Here is a 13,272-nt window from a genome sequence, read left to right as displayed (position 1 = left end):
TGGTTCCTTCTGATTCAAGGAAAAAAATGTAAGTTTTAGTATTTTTGTAGTGTTGCAAACACCTGCCAGCAATTAGGAGACTTGGCATTTTATTCAAGGTCTGCCTGTGGTCTTGGAGAAATCACTTTACACTTTTGTTAAGATGCAGATTAGTTGCCTCCCCCTTTTTTTAATTGACAAAAATTGTACATATTTAAGGTGTACAGTGTGATGATAAAATATATGTATACATTGTGTAGGGATTACCACAAATTAATTAACAAATCCATTGCCATCCATTGTTACCTGTGTGTGTATGTTATGTCATAGGGACACTTAAAATCTGCTCTTATCAAATTTCAAGTAAATAGTACAGTGTTATTAACTATAGTCACCATGCTGTAACTATATCTCTAGAACTTACTTACCTTAAAGCTGAGAATTTGTATCCTTTGACCAATATTCCCCCGTCCCTGGCAACCATTCTTTCTACTCTCTGTTTCTGTGAGTTTACCTGTTTTAGATTCCACATAAGTGAGATCATACAGTATTGTCTTTCTGTGTCTGGCTTAATTCACTTGATTAGTTGACTTCTAAAGGCATTTCCAGCTTTATTTACATAGAGAAGAACACCCCTTCCCTCACATAAACTGAGTTGAAAGCCTTGTTAATGTAGAGTTTGATATACTGATCTAAGCTAAGTTGTACTACTGAAGATTCTTTTTATTCAGAATGCTGTAGTTCTGTTTTTGTTATTATCAGTCTTCTCCTATGCCTAAAATGACAAGAATTTCTTCCGTGCTGTGGATAGTATTTATAGTTCTTGGAACTTTGCTTCTGTTTATTCCACAGGCATGGACTCTTACAGGTCAGAAAATTGTTCTGTTTACTGAGTGCCTTGACACATATTGCCTTGCATAATCCATGGATGGTACTTAAAAAGATTAAGTGAAGCAGTATGTGTAAAAGTTTTATCCAGAAGGCACGTTTCCTGGCATATTGCCATTTCCAGTGTGTAAGCTAAGAAATTATGGCTCAGAAAGGTGAAGCTACTTGTTAAGATTTCCACTGCCATTAAGTGCCAGAACCAGGGTGGAAAGCTATGTCTCTTTAAACTCCAAAGCCTGTTTTTTTTTTTTTTTTTTTTTTAATCACTACACTGGAGTACCTCATCAGAAACTTAGCAAGATATCTATCTATATTTATTTATTTATTTATTATTGTTTTTTAAAGCCTACAGTACCTGGTATTCCCAGGCAGTCTCCCATCCAAGTAATAACGAGGCCTGGCCTTGCTAGCTTCTGATATTAGATGAGATTGGGTATGATCAGGGTTGTATGGCTATAGACGTTAGCTATTTAAGCCATGGTTGTGAAAATAATCATTACCAGTCAGAAAGTACACTGAGGACATTTGATTAGCACAAGCTATTACTAGTAATTAAAAAAGCAACTTAGCTATGTCCTCTTATCAGGTTCTTAGAAATTTTTGCATATAAAAAAGAGCACAGTGTGATTTGCCATTTTTTATGATAGTTATAAAAGTTATTAGTACTGATTCCCAGCAAAAAATTTTTGCTTACAAGTATTATGCTTGTGTATGCTGTATGGAACAACTCTAGAGGCATATTTTCCTAAATTTAAGTAAACATATGCTTTGGTTTTGGGGTCTTGTTTTTTTTTTTCCTTTATTATTTTTACATCTTTTTTTTTTTTTCCCCTTTTTGTCTTTTTTCGTGCCCCCTCGGTGTTGCTCCCGCCCCTCGCTCAGCCAGTGAGCGGCCGGTCTGTATGTGGGATCCGAACCCTCGGCGGGAGCGCCACCGCACTTCCCAAGCGGCGCACTATAGCAGTGCACCACCGGGCCGGCCCTTATTTTTACATCTTGAAAAACATTTGTGGTGCTGGTAGTACCAAGATCACTGGTTAATATCCTCATACTGGCCAGCCACCAAAAAAAAAAAAAAAAAGAAAAGAAAAACATTTAAACCTCTAAGGTTTCAAAGATAATAGGTTATTTAATTAATTTATTTATTAATTTGTTCCCTCTTCCCGGCTTTATTGAGTTATGAATGACAAATAAAAATTGTATATACTTAAGGTATACAGTGTGACATTTTGATATACATTGTGAGATGATTACCACAGTCAAGCAAGCTAACACACTCATCACCTCACCTAGTTACCTTTCTTTTTGTGATGAGAGCACTTGAAATCTACTCTTGCAATGAATTTCTTTTTTCTTTTTTTTTTTTTTTTTTTTGTCCTTTTTGAGACCGGCTGCACCGTGCTCAGCCAGTGAGCCCACCAGCCATCCCTATATAGGATCCGAACCCGCGGCGGGAGCGCTCCTGCGCTCCCAGCACTGCACTCTCCCAAGTGCGCCACAGGCTTGGCCCATCTTGCAGTGAATTTCAAATGTACAGTATATTATTAACTATAGTCACAATACTATACTTTAAGTCTCCAGAACTTATTCATTTTATAACTGAAATTTTATACCCTTTTACCAACATCTTCTTACCAACATCTTCCCCTTTATCTCACTTCGAGTCCCTGGTAACCACCATTCTACTCTGTTACTATGTGTTCAACTTTTTAAAAATTTCACATGTAAGTGAGATCATGTGAGTGTTTGTCTTTTTGTATCTGGCTTATTTGATTAGCATAATGTCCTCTAGGTTCACCTATGTTGATGCAAACGACAGAATTTCCTTCTTTCTTTTTTTTTTTTTAATTTGTGGCAGGCTGGTAGAGGGGTCTGAATCCTTTTTTTTCCCCCCACACTACAATACTTAATTTTATTTGTTTAAGGGCTCATATTGCAAGTATTAAACCAAGCATGGGCTTAATTCTGTGAGCCTAAATTCACGTATTAATGAAGATAAAAGCAAACTGTGATCCATGTACATGGACAGAAACCGAAGGCTCTTGGTTAATCACATTGTAGTTTTTAAATTTCTCCCAGCCTAGAACTCAGTAGTCACAGGTCTTTTAGGTTCTTGATGCCCCACAGAGTATCCACACTTTTGCTGAGCTGAGCAACCTCATTATCCTTCAGCTTCTGGTTGATAACACTGGTTAATCCCCGAGCACTGAGAATATATGAAGGCTCAGGAATACTTCATTCTCAATGCCATACGTCCCCTTCACCATTGCTGACACTGGGTGAATCCTGTGTCAACTTGGATTCAATGAGGTCAGCCACACTTAATCCAGTGGCCCAGTGGTGTATGCTTTTAGCTTGATGACTTCATAGGCACTTTAAACCATTTTATGTACTTCCTTCCAGTTCTCACTATAATTGTCCATTCTCATTTCTGGATTCAGTTCCTGGAAAGAAATACCTGCCATGTTCACACAGCCACACTCGAGTTGCCATGTTCTCCCAGAATCCATCCGTGACAGCTGCTGGGATGAATGACAAGTTTTTCAGCCATAAGGTAGTGAAACCTAGCAGAATCCAGATTACACCTACTTCTAATCACTCAGTGCGTTGGTAATCCACTTAGTTTCCAGGTAACATATGTAAGGATGTCCACTGTGTTGGAAGCCACAATATGATGCAAACAGGACTGTACTTAACGATCTGGGAATAATGAATTTGAAGACATTAACATTTCTCCGCACCAGATTGAGACAACTCTCTCCTTCTTGCTGACGGACTCCAACTCTGGTTGTCACAGAGTAGTCTTTACCTGCCACAGTTTTAGATGTCTGAAGTAATAAGCTCCCATGCCGCAGATCCATCATTTCTCCTTTGAGCTTATCTTCCAAAAACATCTACAAGAGCAAGTTCATCAGCCAGAGACTTTCCCAAAATACTGATAGCACATGCCATACCAACTTGTCCAACACCCACTATAGTGATCTTATTGTTTGGGACTGTTTTCTCTTCTCCAACTGCTGCAGTTAAGTTTTTCCTTAAGAGTTGCCATCATGCACAGGAGATAGAGGGCTCTGAAGACTGCTGCAGCAATCTTACAAAAGAGACAATGTCTGCTGAGTCCCTTCTTTTTAAAGGCTGAATAATACTCCAGTGTGTATGTGCGTGTGTGTATGTATGTATGAGGGGTCTTCAAAAAGTTCATGGAAAGATTCGCCATATATTTTAATTCTGTTGCTGCAAACTTTTTGAAATACCCTCATATATACTACATTTTCTTTATCCATTCATCTGTCAACAGGATATTGTTTCCACATCTTGGCTACTGTGAGTAAAGCTGCAGTAAATATGGGTATGCAGACATCTCTTTTGAGGTAGTGATTTTATTTCCTTTGGATATATTTCCAGAAATGGGATTGCTGAGTCATGGTAATTCTGTTTTTACTATATTTGATCTTAGCCAAAAAGCTGAGAAGTGATAATAGTTCTATTTTTAAGTTTTTGAGGAATCTCCATTTGTTTTCTGCATATCCTTACCAACATTTATCTTTTGTCTTTTTGATAATAGCCATTCTGACAGGTGGAGGTAATATCTCATGGTATAGATGTTTATTTTTCTGATGATTAGTGATATTGAGCATCTTTTCATAAACCTTTTGGCCATTTGTATGGAAAAACGTGTGTTTAGGTCCTTTGTCCATTTTTTAATTGGGTTATTAGATTTTTTGGCTATTGAGTTGTATGAGTTTCTTATATCTTTTAGATATTAACCCCTAATTGGATATGTGGCTTGCAAATATTTTTTCACATTCCCTAGGTTGCCTTTTCACTTTGTTGATTGTTTCCTTCAAGTGCAAAAGCTTTTTAGTTTGAAGTTGTCCCACTTTATTTTTGCTTTTGTTGCCTGTGCTTTGGTGTCAAATCCAGAAAAATCATTGCCAAACCAGTGTTTTCTTCTAGGAGTTTTATGGTTTCAGTTTTATGGTTTAATTTTTTAAATCCATTTTGAGTTGTTTTCTGTGTACGGTATAAGATAACGGGTCTAGTCTCATTCTTTTGCATGTGGATATTTAGTTTTCCTAGCATCTCATTGTATATTTTTAGTATCTTGGAGAAAATTAGTTGATTGTATATGTGTGGGTTTTTTTCTGGGCTCTTTATTCTGTTCCCTTGGTCTGTTTGTCTATTTTTATGCTAGTATTAGATAATTTTATATATAATAAACTTTTTTTTAAATTATGCATTTAATTTGCACATTCACCCCATGGAAGAGGTACTTTTATTTTTTTATTTTTATTTTATGGAAACATAACTGATAGTACCCATTTGTGGCGTACAGAGTTGACTGTCAATACTTGTGTACAATATGTGATGATCAAATCAGGATAATTAGCATATTCATCATTACAATACATAATCATTTTTTGTCCATTAACCAATTTCTTGCTGACCCCCTCCCCCACCCTCTTTCCCACCTTTAATAACCACTGTTCTGTTCTTTCCTTCTGAAAGTTGAATGTTAAATGAACTGTTTAAAGGTAAAATATTCTGGTCTGTAATCTGAATTTTATCTAAAAGAATTTTGCAAGTATTTATAATGTAGTTACACTTGCCTGTATCTTTTTACTTAGTGGGAATTTACAATCAGTTATTTGTACTAGAGTGCATTATATAACAAATTTAAAGATATGTAATTTTTCTGTAGGGAATGTCATAGGTCAGAAGCAGGGACTTTTGGGGGAAGTTTTAATGACTTGAAAGTAATGAAGCTAAAGAAGTAAGTTTTAAAAAGGAAAACAAGTATGTTCTTTCTTTTTATTAAACTGTGGTCTCTGTCAAATTATGTGACACCTGAATAGTTTGACAGTTTTCTATAATTAATTGGGTCTGATATAAAGAAATCAGTTTGTACTATTTGAAGCTAACTGGCTTTGGAAAACATGAAATGACTTTTTTTTTTTTTTTTTCCCTTTTTGTCTTTTTTCGTGACCGGCAACGGATTGCAACCCTCAGTGTCGCGCCCGTACCGGGCCGGGACCGGCCACGGGATCGCAACCCTCAGTGCTCAGTGTTGCTCCCGCCCCTCACTCAGCCAGTGAGCGGCCGGTCTGTATGTGGGATCCGAACCCTCGGCGGGAGCGCCACCGCGCTTCCCAATCGGCGCACTATAGCAGTGCGCCACCGGGCCGGCCCGGAAAACATGAAATGACTTTTAAAGAAGTTATTAAAAGATATTTTTGTGAATGGTGGATGGGAAGAAACAAACAACTTACTAAATTTTTTTTTTTTTTGTCAATATTCAATGTGGTTGATTATTGTAGCCCATTACTGAAACCTCCTTCTCTCCTCCCTCTGCCCCCCTTACTAGATTTTTAAATTAGTTTTAAATAAAATGAGACAATTCATCAATCAGTTGTTCTCTATTCATTTTTCATTCTTATGTTGTAAAATATGAAGTCAGAAGTTAATAACAATTAAGAGAATTTTGTATGTAAGTGCTTAATTTAAAACACTTTTTGAAACTGGTTTTGTCTTTGACAGATTCCCCTTTCATAACACTCCCCCAATCCCTTCCCTTTACAGTGTTTATTCTTGCCAACTTTTATTGTGTAAGTCATCATTGCTCTATAATAGCAATGATGTTTTGTGATTGTGTTCAGTTGGGGTTCCAGAAATGTTAGGCATATTACTTCATTGTTTAAGTTTCCTTGCAGTCATAATTTCAAAGTAAGGCTACTTTCCTATCACTCACTATTAAATTAATAGAGATGAAGAAAGAAGAATTTAGTTTTTTCATTTGTCATGATATCTCTCAGTTGTTGCTTTTCTGCCTTCTCTTTTAGACAAACAAAATGCTCAGTAGTTTTCTTACATTATGATTTAGAAAGTAAATGAACTGAACTTTCTAATCTTTTGTTAATTTATTCCAAGTTTTTCATCTGTGCTTCTAAATTTTTTATCTTACAGGTATAATTGACATCCTGAAAGCAATGCATGAAATGGGAGTACACCCTGATTGGGAGACATATGTAAATTATGTATTTCCATCTTTTGATAGTGTTAAGTCAGCACGTGCTGTTTTGCAGGTGAGTACAAGTGTGGTTTTTTTTTTTTCCTTTTTGTCTATTTTCGTGACTGGCAACGGGATCGCAACCCTTGGTGTCGCACCCGCACCGTGCTCAACCAGTGAGCGGACCGGTCTCTATGGGATCCGAACCCTCGGCGGGAGCGCCGCACTCTACCGAGTGCGCCACCGGGCCGGCCCTACAAGTGTGGTTTTAATTTTATAATTGGAGAAGAGTATCTTTCCTCTCTAATGCTTAGCAGTCACCAAAAAAAAGTCATTGAACTGAGGACTAAAAATGGATGAGTCTGTATATAATTTTCTAAAGCTTTTTAAAAATATTGGTTAGTATAACATTTATAGTGGTTAAACTTTTTTTTTTTTTTAAGATGACTGGTAAGGGGATCTTAACCCTTGACTTGGTATTGTTCACACCACGCTCTCCCAAGTGAGCTAACTGGCCATCTCTATATAGGGATCCAAACCTGTGGCCTTGGTTTTATCAGCACCACACTCTCCCAAGTGAGCCATGGGCCAGCCCTAGAGTGGTTAAACTTAAACACTTAAAAAGGCAAAGCAGAATTTTTCTTGTCTGTAGAAAAGAAGATATACCAGTATCAGAAAAAATTAAAACAGTATTCACTTCTTAATTCTACTCTAAAATACAGCTGCCATTTTCTTTTTTTGTTTTTGAAATTTTCATTTTCAATATTATTTTTTTACTTCTATATGAATTTTTATAAATGTACTAATGCTATATTCGCTATTCTGTATTCTTTTTTTTTTTTTTTCCTTTTTGTCTTTTTTCGTGTCCAGCAACGGATCGCAACCCTCAGTGTTGCACCCGTACCGGACCAGGACTGGCAACGGGATCGCAACCCTCGGTGTTGCCCCCACACCTCGCTCAGACAGTGAGCGGGAACCAGTCTGTATGTGGGATCCGAACCCTCGGCGGGAGTGCCACCACACTCCCAAGCGCGCCACCGGGCCGGCCCCGTATTCTTTTTTTTTTTTTTTAAATAATCTTTTGTTTGACTTCAAAGTATTATTTTCCTACCAAATACTTCTCCCAACCAGAATAGGCAACGTGTTGATAAGGGGGTATATGAAGAAGTGGACTTGGGCAGTGCATTGGATCAGCAAGGGTTGTCTTTTACATTATCAATACAAAGTGCTGTAGAATTAGAAACAATATGGCAGAGCACCAAATAATAAGAAATATTTTGTTCAAAAGAGCTGTTTCCTAGGTAATTATTCACATAATGCCTTGATCTTTTCTAATATTAGAATGTTCCTTTCCTTGAAATAATTACGTAATTACAGTCATCTTAAAGTTAGGGTTTATGTCTTGATTGTCTTTACCTCTCTCCCTAAGTTCTTAGCAGAGTATTTAAGCATGTGCTATATATATTTTACAGTTAAAAAATATTTTATTTTATTATTTTATTTTTTTTAAAAGATGATCAGTAAGGGGATCTTAACCCTTGACTTGGTGTTGTCAGCACCATGCTCTCCCAAGTGAGCTAACCAGCCATCCCTATATAGGGATCTGAACCCGTGGCCTTGGTGTTATCAGCACCACACTCTCCCAAGTGAGCCATGGGTCGGCTCTTAAAAAATATTTAAAAGGTAACCTTCTCACATATTCTTATTTTCCCAAATTTTTTTTGTCTTTGCAGAAAAATAGCCCAAGATTCCAATGTCACTTTCTTATTGCTTTTGCGTTCTCACTGGAGACCTATCTTAGGTAGAACCAGGTCCAGTTTGGAAGCTTTATCCTAAATTTGGTTTTATATTCATTCTCATTTCAGCTATCTTTTGCCTTCATTGCTGGATTTTCAGTATTAAGTATTGTTTGCTCAGAAACAAGTACTCTGTTAAGTGTTTAATAGAACCCAAAGTACTGATAAGCTTTTTATCTTTTTTGGCAGCTGGCTGGTATGGGGGCTTTTTGTCTTTATCTATACATTAAAAAGCACATTTTCTTCATCAGCTTTTAAAAATTACATAATACATGTTTGTTGATAAATTCGAAAATACAACTGAGTGGTAAGACTACACAGCTCATCCACAGTTCTCTGAGATTGTCATTATTGCTTAACATGTATATTTTTTCAGGTATGAGTAATCTCTTTTAGCAAAAAGTGAGTTATACCATTCATATTACCCAGCAATGTACTTTTTTTTTCATTTGGCACCTTTCCATAATAGTATGTAAGTCCGCAAAGTATTTTTTATACTTGTATGCTGTTTTATTGTATGGGTATACCATAATTTATATTTATTCATTGCCTATGGTTGATTAGATGGCTTTTAATATTATGCTATTATAAAATGATTCAGTAAATATATCTGAGTTAAGTTTTGTTTCATATGTTTAAATGATTAAATAAATGATATAAAATCAAGTGGTGAACCACTTGGAGTTATATAAAATTAAGGTCTATTCTTACTTTACTTTGTGTCCCAAATTATCATTTTAGATCCATGCATTGAATTTTTCTTTTCTTCTTAATGAGGGAATTGTTCTAGAGTCTTCGGTATTAAACTCTTTGTAGAAGGAAGGCACTCTAACGGTAACAGATTCTATATTTGAACATAAGCATTTAATTTGGAGTGTTGGAACTTGTAGATTATGTATTGTTCTAAAAAATGATTTTTTTAATGATAGTTTATCAGAGAATGTGATGATAAAAAGGAACAGGAAAACAGGAAATTTGAATAGCATATCAAAATATTGTTAGCTGAGGCATATTATCATTGATATATGCTTTATTTCCAGGAAAATGGATGTCTGCCTGAAAGTAGTGCGTTTCCTCAGGCTGAATTGAGAAGTGAAGCAATAAATGGGAACTTAGACTATATCTTATCATTTTGTAAGTATTCAGCAATAGCAGTAAACTTGATAGATGTTGATTTCAGTTACTATTGAGGGCATACAGGTTAGTTCATGCAGTAAAAGCAAGGAAGTTTTTATATGTTTTGTTAAAGCCAGACTGATAAGACAGTTTAGGAGTTTAACTGGTGGATAATTCGAAAGTAATTTTAAAGTTGGAAGGACCTTGGCAATAACATGTTGTTAGACTGGAGGTTGGACTGGGAACCCCAAAGGTTTGTGTTCTAGTTATAATTCAGCCTCTGATTATATGACCCAGAACAAGTATCTTACCCTCTCTTTGCTTCATTTTCATTAAGTGGGGATAATACTACCCATCTACCTTGTGGGGGTTATTGTGAAAATCAGATGAGATATTCTTAGTGTTTTCTAAACCAACGTCTATTATAAGTTAAGTGAAGCCCTCTCCTAGTCTTTGTTAACAAAAACACAGCAAATGTTTACTAAACATTTAAAAATGCTAGGGTGCTTTACAATGCTCATCACATGTTAATAAAATTGTCTCCATGATGAAGAAAGGCATAGAGAGGTTAAATGATTTGCCCAAGGTTAGTGATTTGAGCCAGAAGCATGATCTTCTACTTTAACTCTATTCTTTTCACCATACCCCTTTTTATTTTTAATAAGTAAGACACTCCCTAAAAGGCTTCATTTTCTAACATGTCCATGATGTTACTTGACAGTTTTTCAGATCTTGTGAAAAATACAGCATTTAAAGACAAAACAAACAACAGTTTTCAGCTCCCTAAAATGTTAAAAGTTAATCTCTGATTAAAACATATTCAAATTGTATAGGTGGAAGCTTTGTAAAAGTTGGGTTATTGGTATATATTACCTGTGCATATGTCATTCAAAATAGTTCATTGTAATATTGTGAGGGAAAGGCAAAGTATGAAATTTTTGTATGAAAAATGGTGATTGTTAGAGGTATAGTTATTAGAGTTGAAGGTTGGATATATTTTTTTTTTGTCTTTTTTCATGACCGGCAACGGATCGCAACCCTCAGTGTTGCGCCCGTACCGGACCGGGACCGGCTACGGGATCGCAACCCTCGGTGTTGCCCCCGCTCCTCGCTCAGCCAGTGAGTGGCTGGTCTGTATGTGGGATCCGAACCCTCGGCGGGAGCGCCGCCGCACTTCTCAAGCGGCGCACTGTAGCAGTGTGCCACCGGGCCAGCCCAAGGTTGGATATTAATGCTGGCTGCTATCTGAGTGAATTTATTTTGTCTTCCACTCTGTATAATATATAGATTTTCCATACTGACAAGATGAAAACACAGAAGCATTAGCAGAAGAATCTGGGCTTGTAAGGTGCACACATGAGAGTTGCTTTTTCCTTTTATCATACCATCCATTCCACTTCATTGTCAACCTCTTGATTTTTCAGATTTGTTTGTTGCTAAGGAAACTAGATACTTTTTGTCAGCAGCCTTCCAGCTTGCTGAGATGTTTCTGGTCACCATTTTAATGAATAAAAACTTGACAGTATCCTGTGAAACACTATTTTGAATAGTATAGAAATAATTTTCAAGAGGTTGTTGATTAGGTTGAAAAAGAAAAATGCCATAACTTTCAGATTAAAGAATATTTGAGCTTGCTCCTGTCAGTCCTCCCCTCCCCCTTTGATTTACAAGTCTTTGAAGAGCAGTTAGTTCTATTAATTGTTGAAAAAATTTGCTTTAGGCAGCTCTTAGGCACTATTGATTACTACATCACAAGGAACGTCAGGTGGTAGAAAAGAGTAAATGGGTTATCTTGATCAAGCTCGAGGGGTATTAGGAAACATTTTTCTTTTTTGTTTTTTTTCCTTTTTGTCTTTTTTCGTGTCCGGCAACAGATCACAACCCTCAGTGTCGCGCCCGTACCGGACCGGGACCGGCAACGGGATCGCAACCCTCAGTGTCGCACCCGCACCTCGCTCAGCCAGTGAGCGGGAACCGGTCTGTATGTGGGATCCGAACCCTTGGCGGGAGCGCCGCTGCGGTGCACCACCGGGCCGGCCCATGGAAACATTTTTCAACTTTTGTTTGTAGACATGGAAAATGAATTTGATCAAGCAAAATTAAAGGTTGCTGAGAGGCATGTGGACAAGTCTACTTCAAAATTCCTTGAGCGACTAAGTGCAGGTCATTTTAAAAATAATTTTGTGGTTTTCTTTTTTTTTTTTGGTGCTGGTCAGTACGGAGATTGAACCCTGGACCTTGATGGTGTTAACAGCACCGTGCTCTAACCAACTGAGCTAACCAGCCAGCCCAGATTTCCAAATGCTATAGAACTATGGAGAAACTTATGCTCCTTGTTCAAGGGATATAACAGCTGTTCTAAAACAACTATTATGTGTGTGTGATAATTTTTTAATTTATATTTAGGGGAGTTGAACTGATCTTAAAAATGACTGTGCTTCTTCCCATGAATTTTTTTTAAAAATTAAACTTGGTATCTTAATCTTCACCAAAACTATTTATTAATTCTCTTCAGAATTTGCCTCTAGTATGGATTCCTCTCGTATTCCACCCATCTTATATCATCTAGTAGCCATATTACATTTATAGTGAAAAGATTAAAGCAATTATTAATAACATGGTGCCGTTTTAATACAATTGCAGTGAAAAATAAATTCTGGCATTGCCTACTGTGACCCCACACCTTGTTAGCTATGGCAAGGATTATATGAAGAATCATTGTAAGGCCTGATTCTTACACTAAGGCAAATCAAGCTTACAGTGTCAGCACTGGAACATACATATAAGGTTGTAGACTGTTAAATGCCAAAATAAGTAGTAGAACAAACAAATGCTCAGAAATGTGCAAGATCAGTATGTCAATTCTATAACAGAGGTAAAGACCTGTTTTATAATGACTTTAGGTTGTCACCGTTTTCGTTGATCATAGTGGAAAATGGAGTGAGAATGTGTGAATGGTTCAATAGAACCCAACAGAACAGACCTTTCTCTTCATCTACTCTCTTTTCAGTACAAAATTCCTATAATAAATTGCAGTCTGTCTCTTCATAAGGGCACAGTGTCCAATAACATGCAGCTTTACTACGTGTACCAGACTGACTGCAGTATGCTGGTATATTGGTAATTGTCATTAATACAAAAGAATATTTATAAATTCGTTAGTTGTATGAGGGTACTTCAAAAAATTTGTGGAAAGATTCATATTATCTTTTTTTTTGGTTGTTGTTGCTGGCCAGTAAGGGGATCCAAACCTTTGACCTTGGTGTTATTGTATTATCTTTTTTTTTTTTTTTTTTTCCTTTTTTTTGTCTTTTTTCGTGTCCGGCAACGGACCGCAACCCTCAGTGTCGCGCCCGTACTGGACCGGGACCGGCAACCCTCGATGCTGCGCCCGCCCCTCGCTCAGCCAGTGAGCGGGAACCGGTCTGTATGTGGGATCTGAACCCTCGGCGGGAGCGCTGCCAGACTCCCAAGCGGCGCACTGTA

The 13,272-nt window shown here is 37.1% G+C and overlaps 1 protein-coding gene and 1 pseudogene across 1 annotated transcript in view; one reads left to right on the top strand and one right to left on the bottom strand.

The window, feature by feature from the left end:
• LOC103599066 (leucine-rich PPR motif-containing protein, mitochondrial-like) overlaps positions 1-13,272 on the top strand; it is a gene marked incomplete at its 3' end in the record, with an annotated part of 106,863 nt that overhangs the window by 30,943 nt on the left and 62,648 nt on the right. The window contains exons 12-13 of the mRNA XM_008583156.1: positions 6,832-6,950; positions 9,711-9,804. Coding sequence (XP_008581378.1) covers positions 6,832-6,950; positions 9,711-9,804 — 213 coding nt within the window. The remainder of the gene's footprint in view (positions 1-6,831; positions 6,951-9,710; positions 9,805-13,272) is intronic.
• LOC103599064 lies at positions 2,962-3,916 on the bottom strand (annotated as a pseudogene).

The sequence above is a fragment of the Galeopterus variegatus genome, unplaced genomic scaffold, assembly GCF_000696425.1.
Source record: "Galeopterus variegatus unplaced genomic scaffold, G_variegatus-3.0.2 Scaffold2840, whole genome shotgun sequence".
NCBI classification, from domain to species: Eukaryota; Metazoa; Chordata; class Mammalia; order Dermoptera; family Cynocephalidae; genus Galeopterus; species Galeopterus variegatus.
The sequence above is the reverse complement of the archived record's forward strand: the minus strand, read 5'-3'. Positions and strand labels throughout refer to the sequence as shown.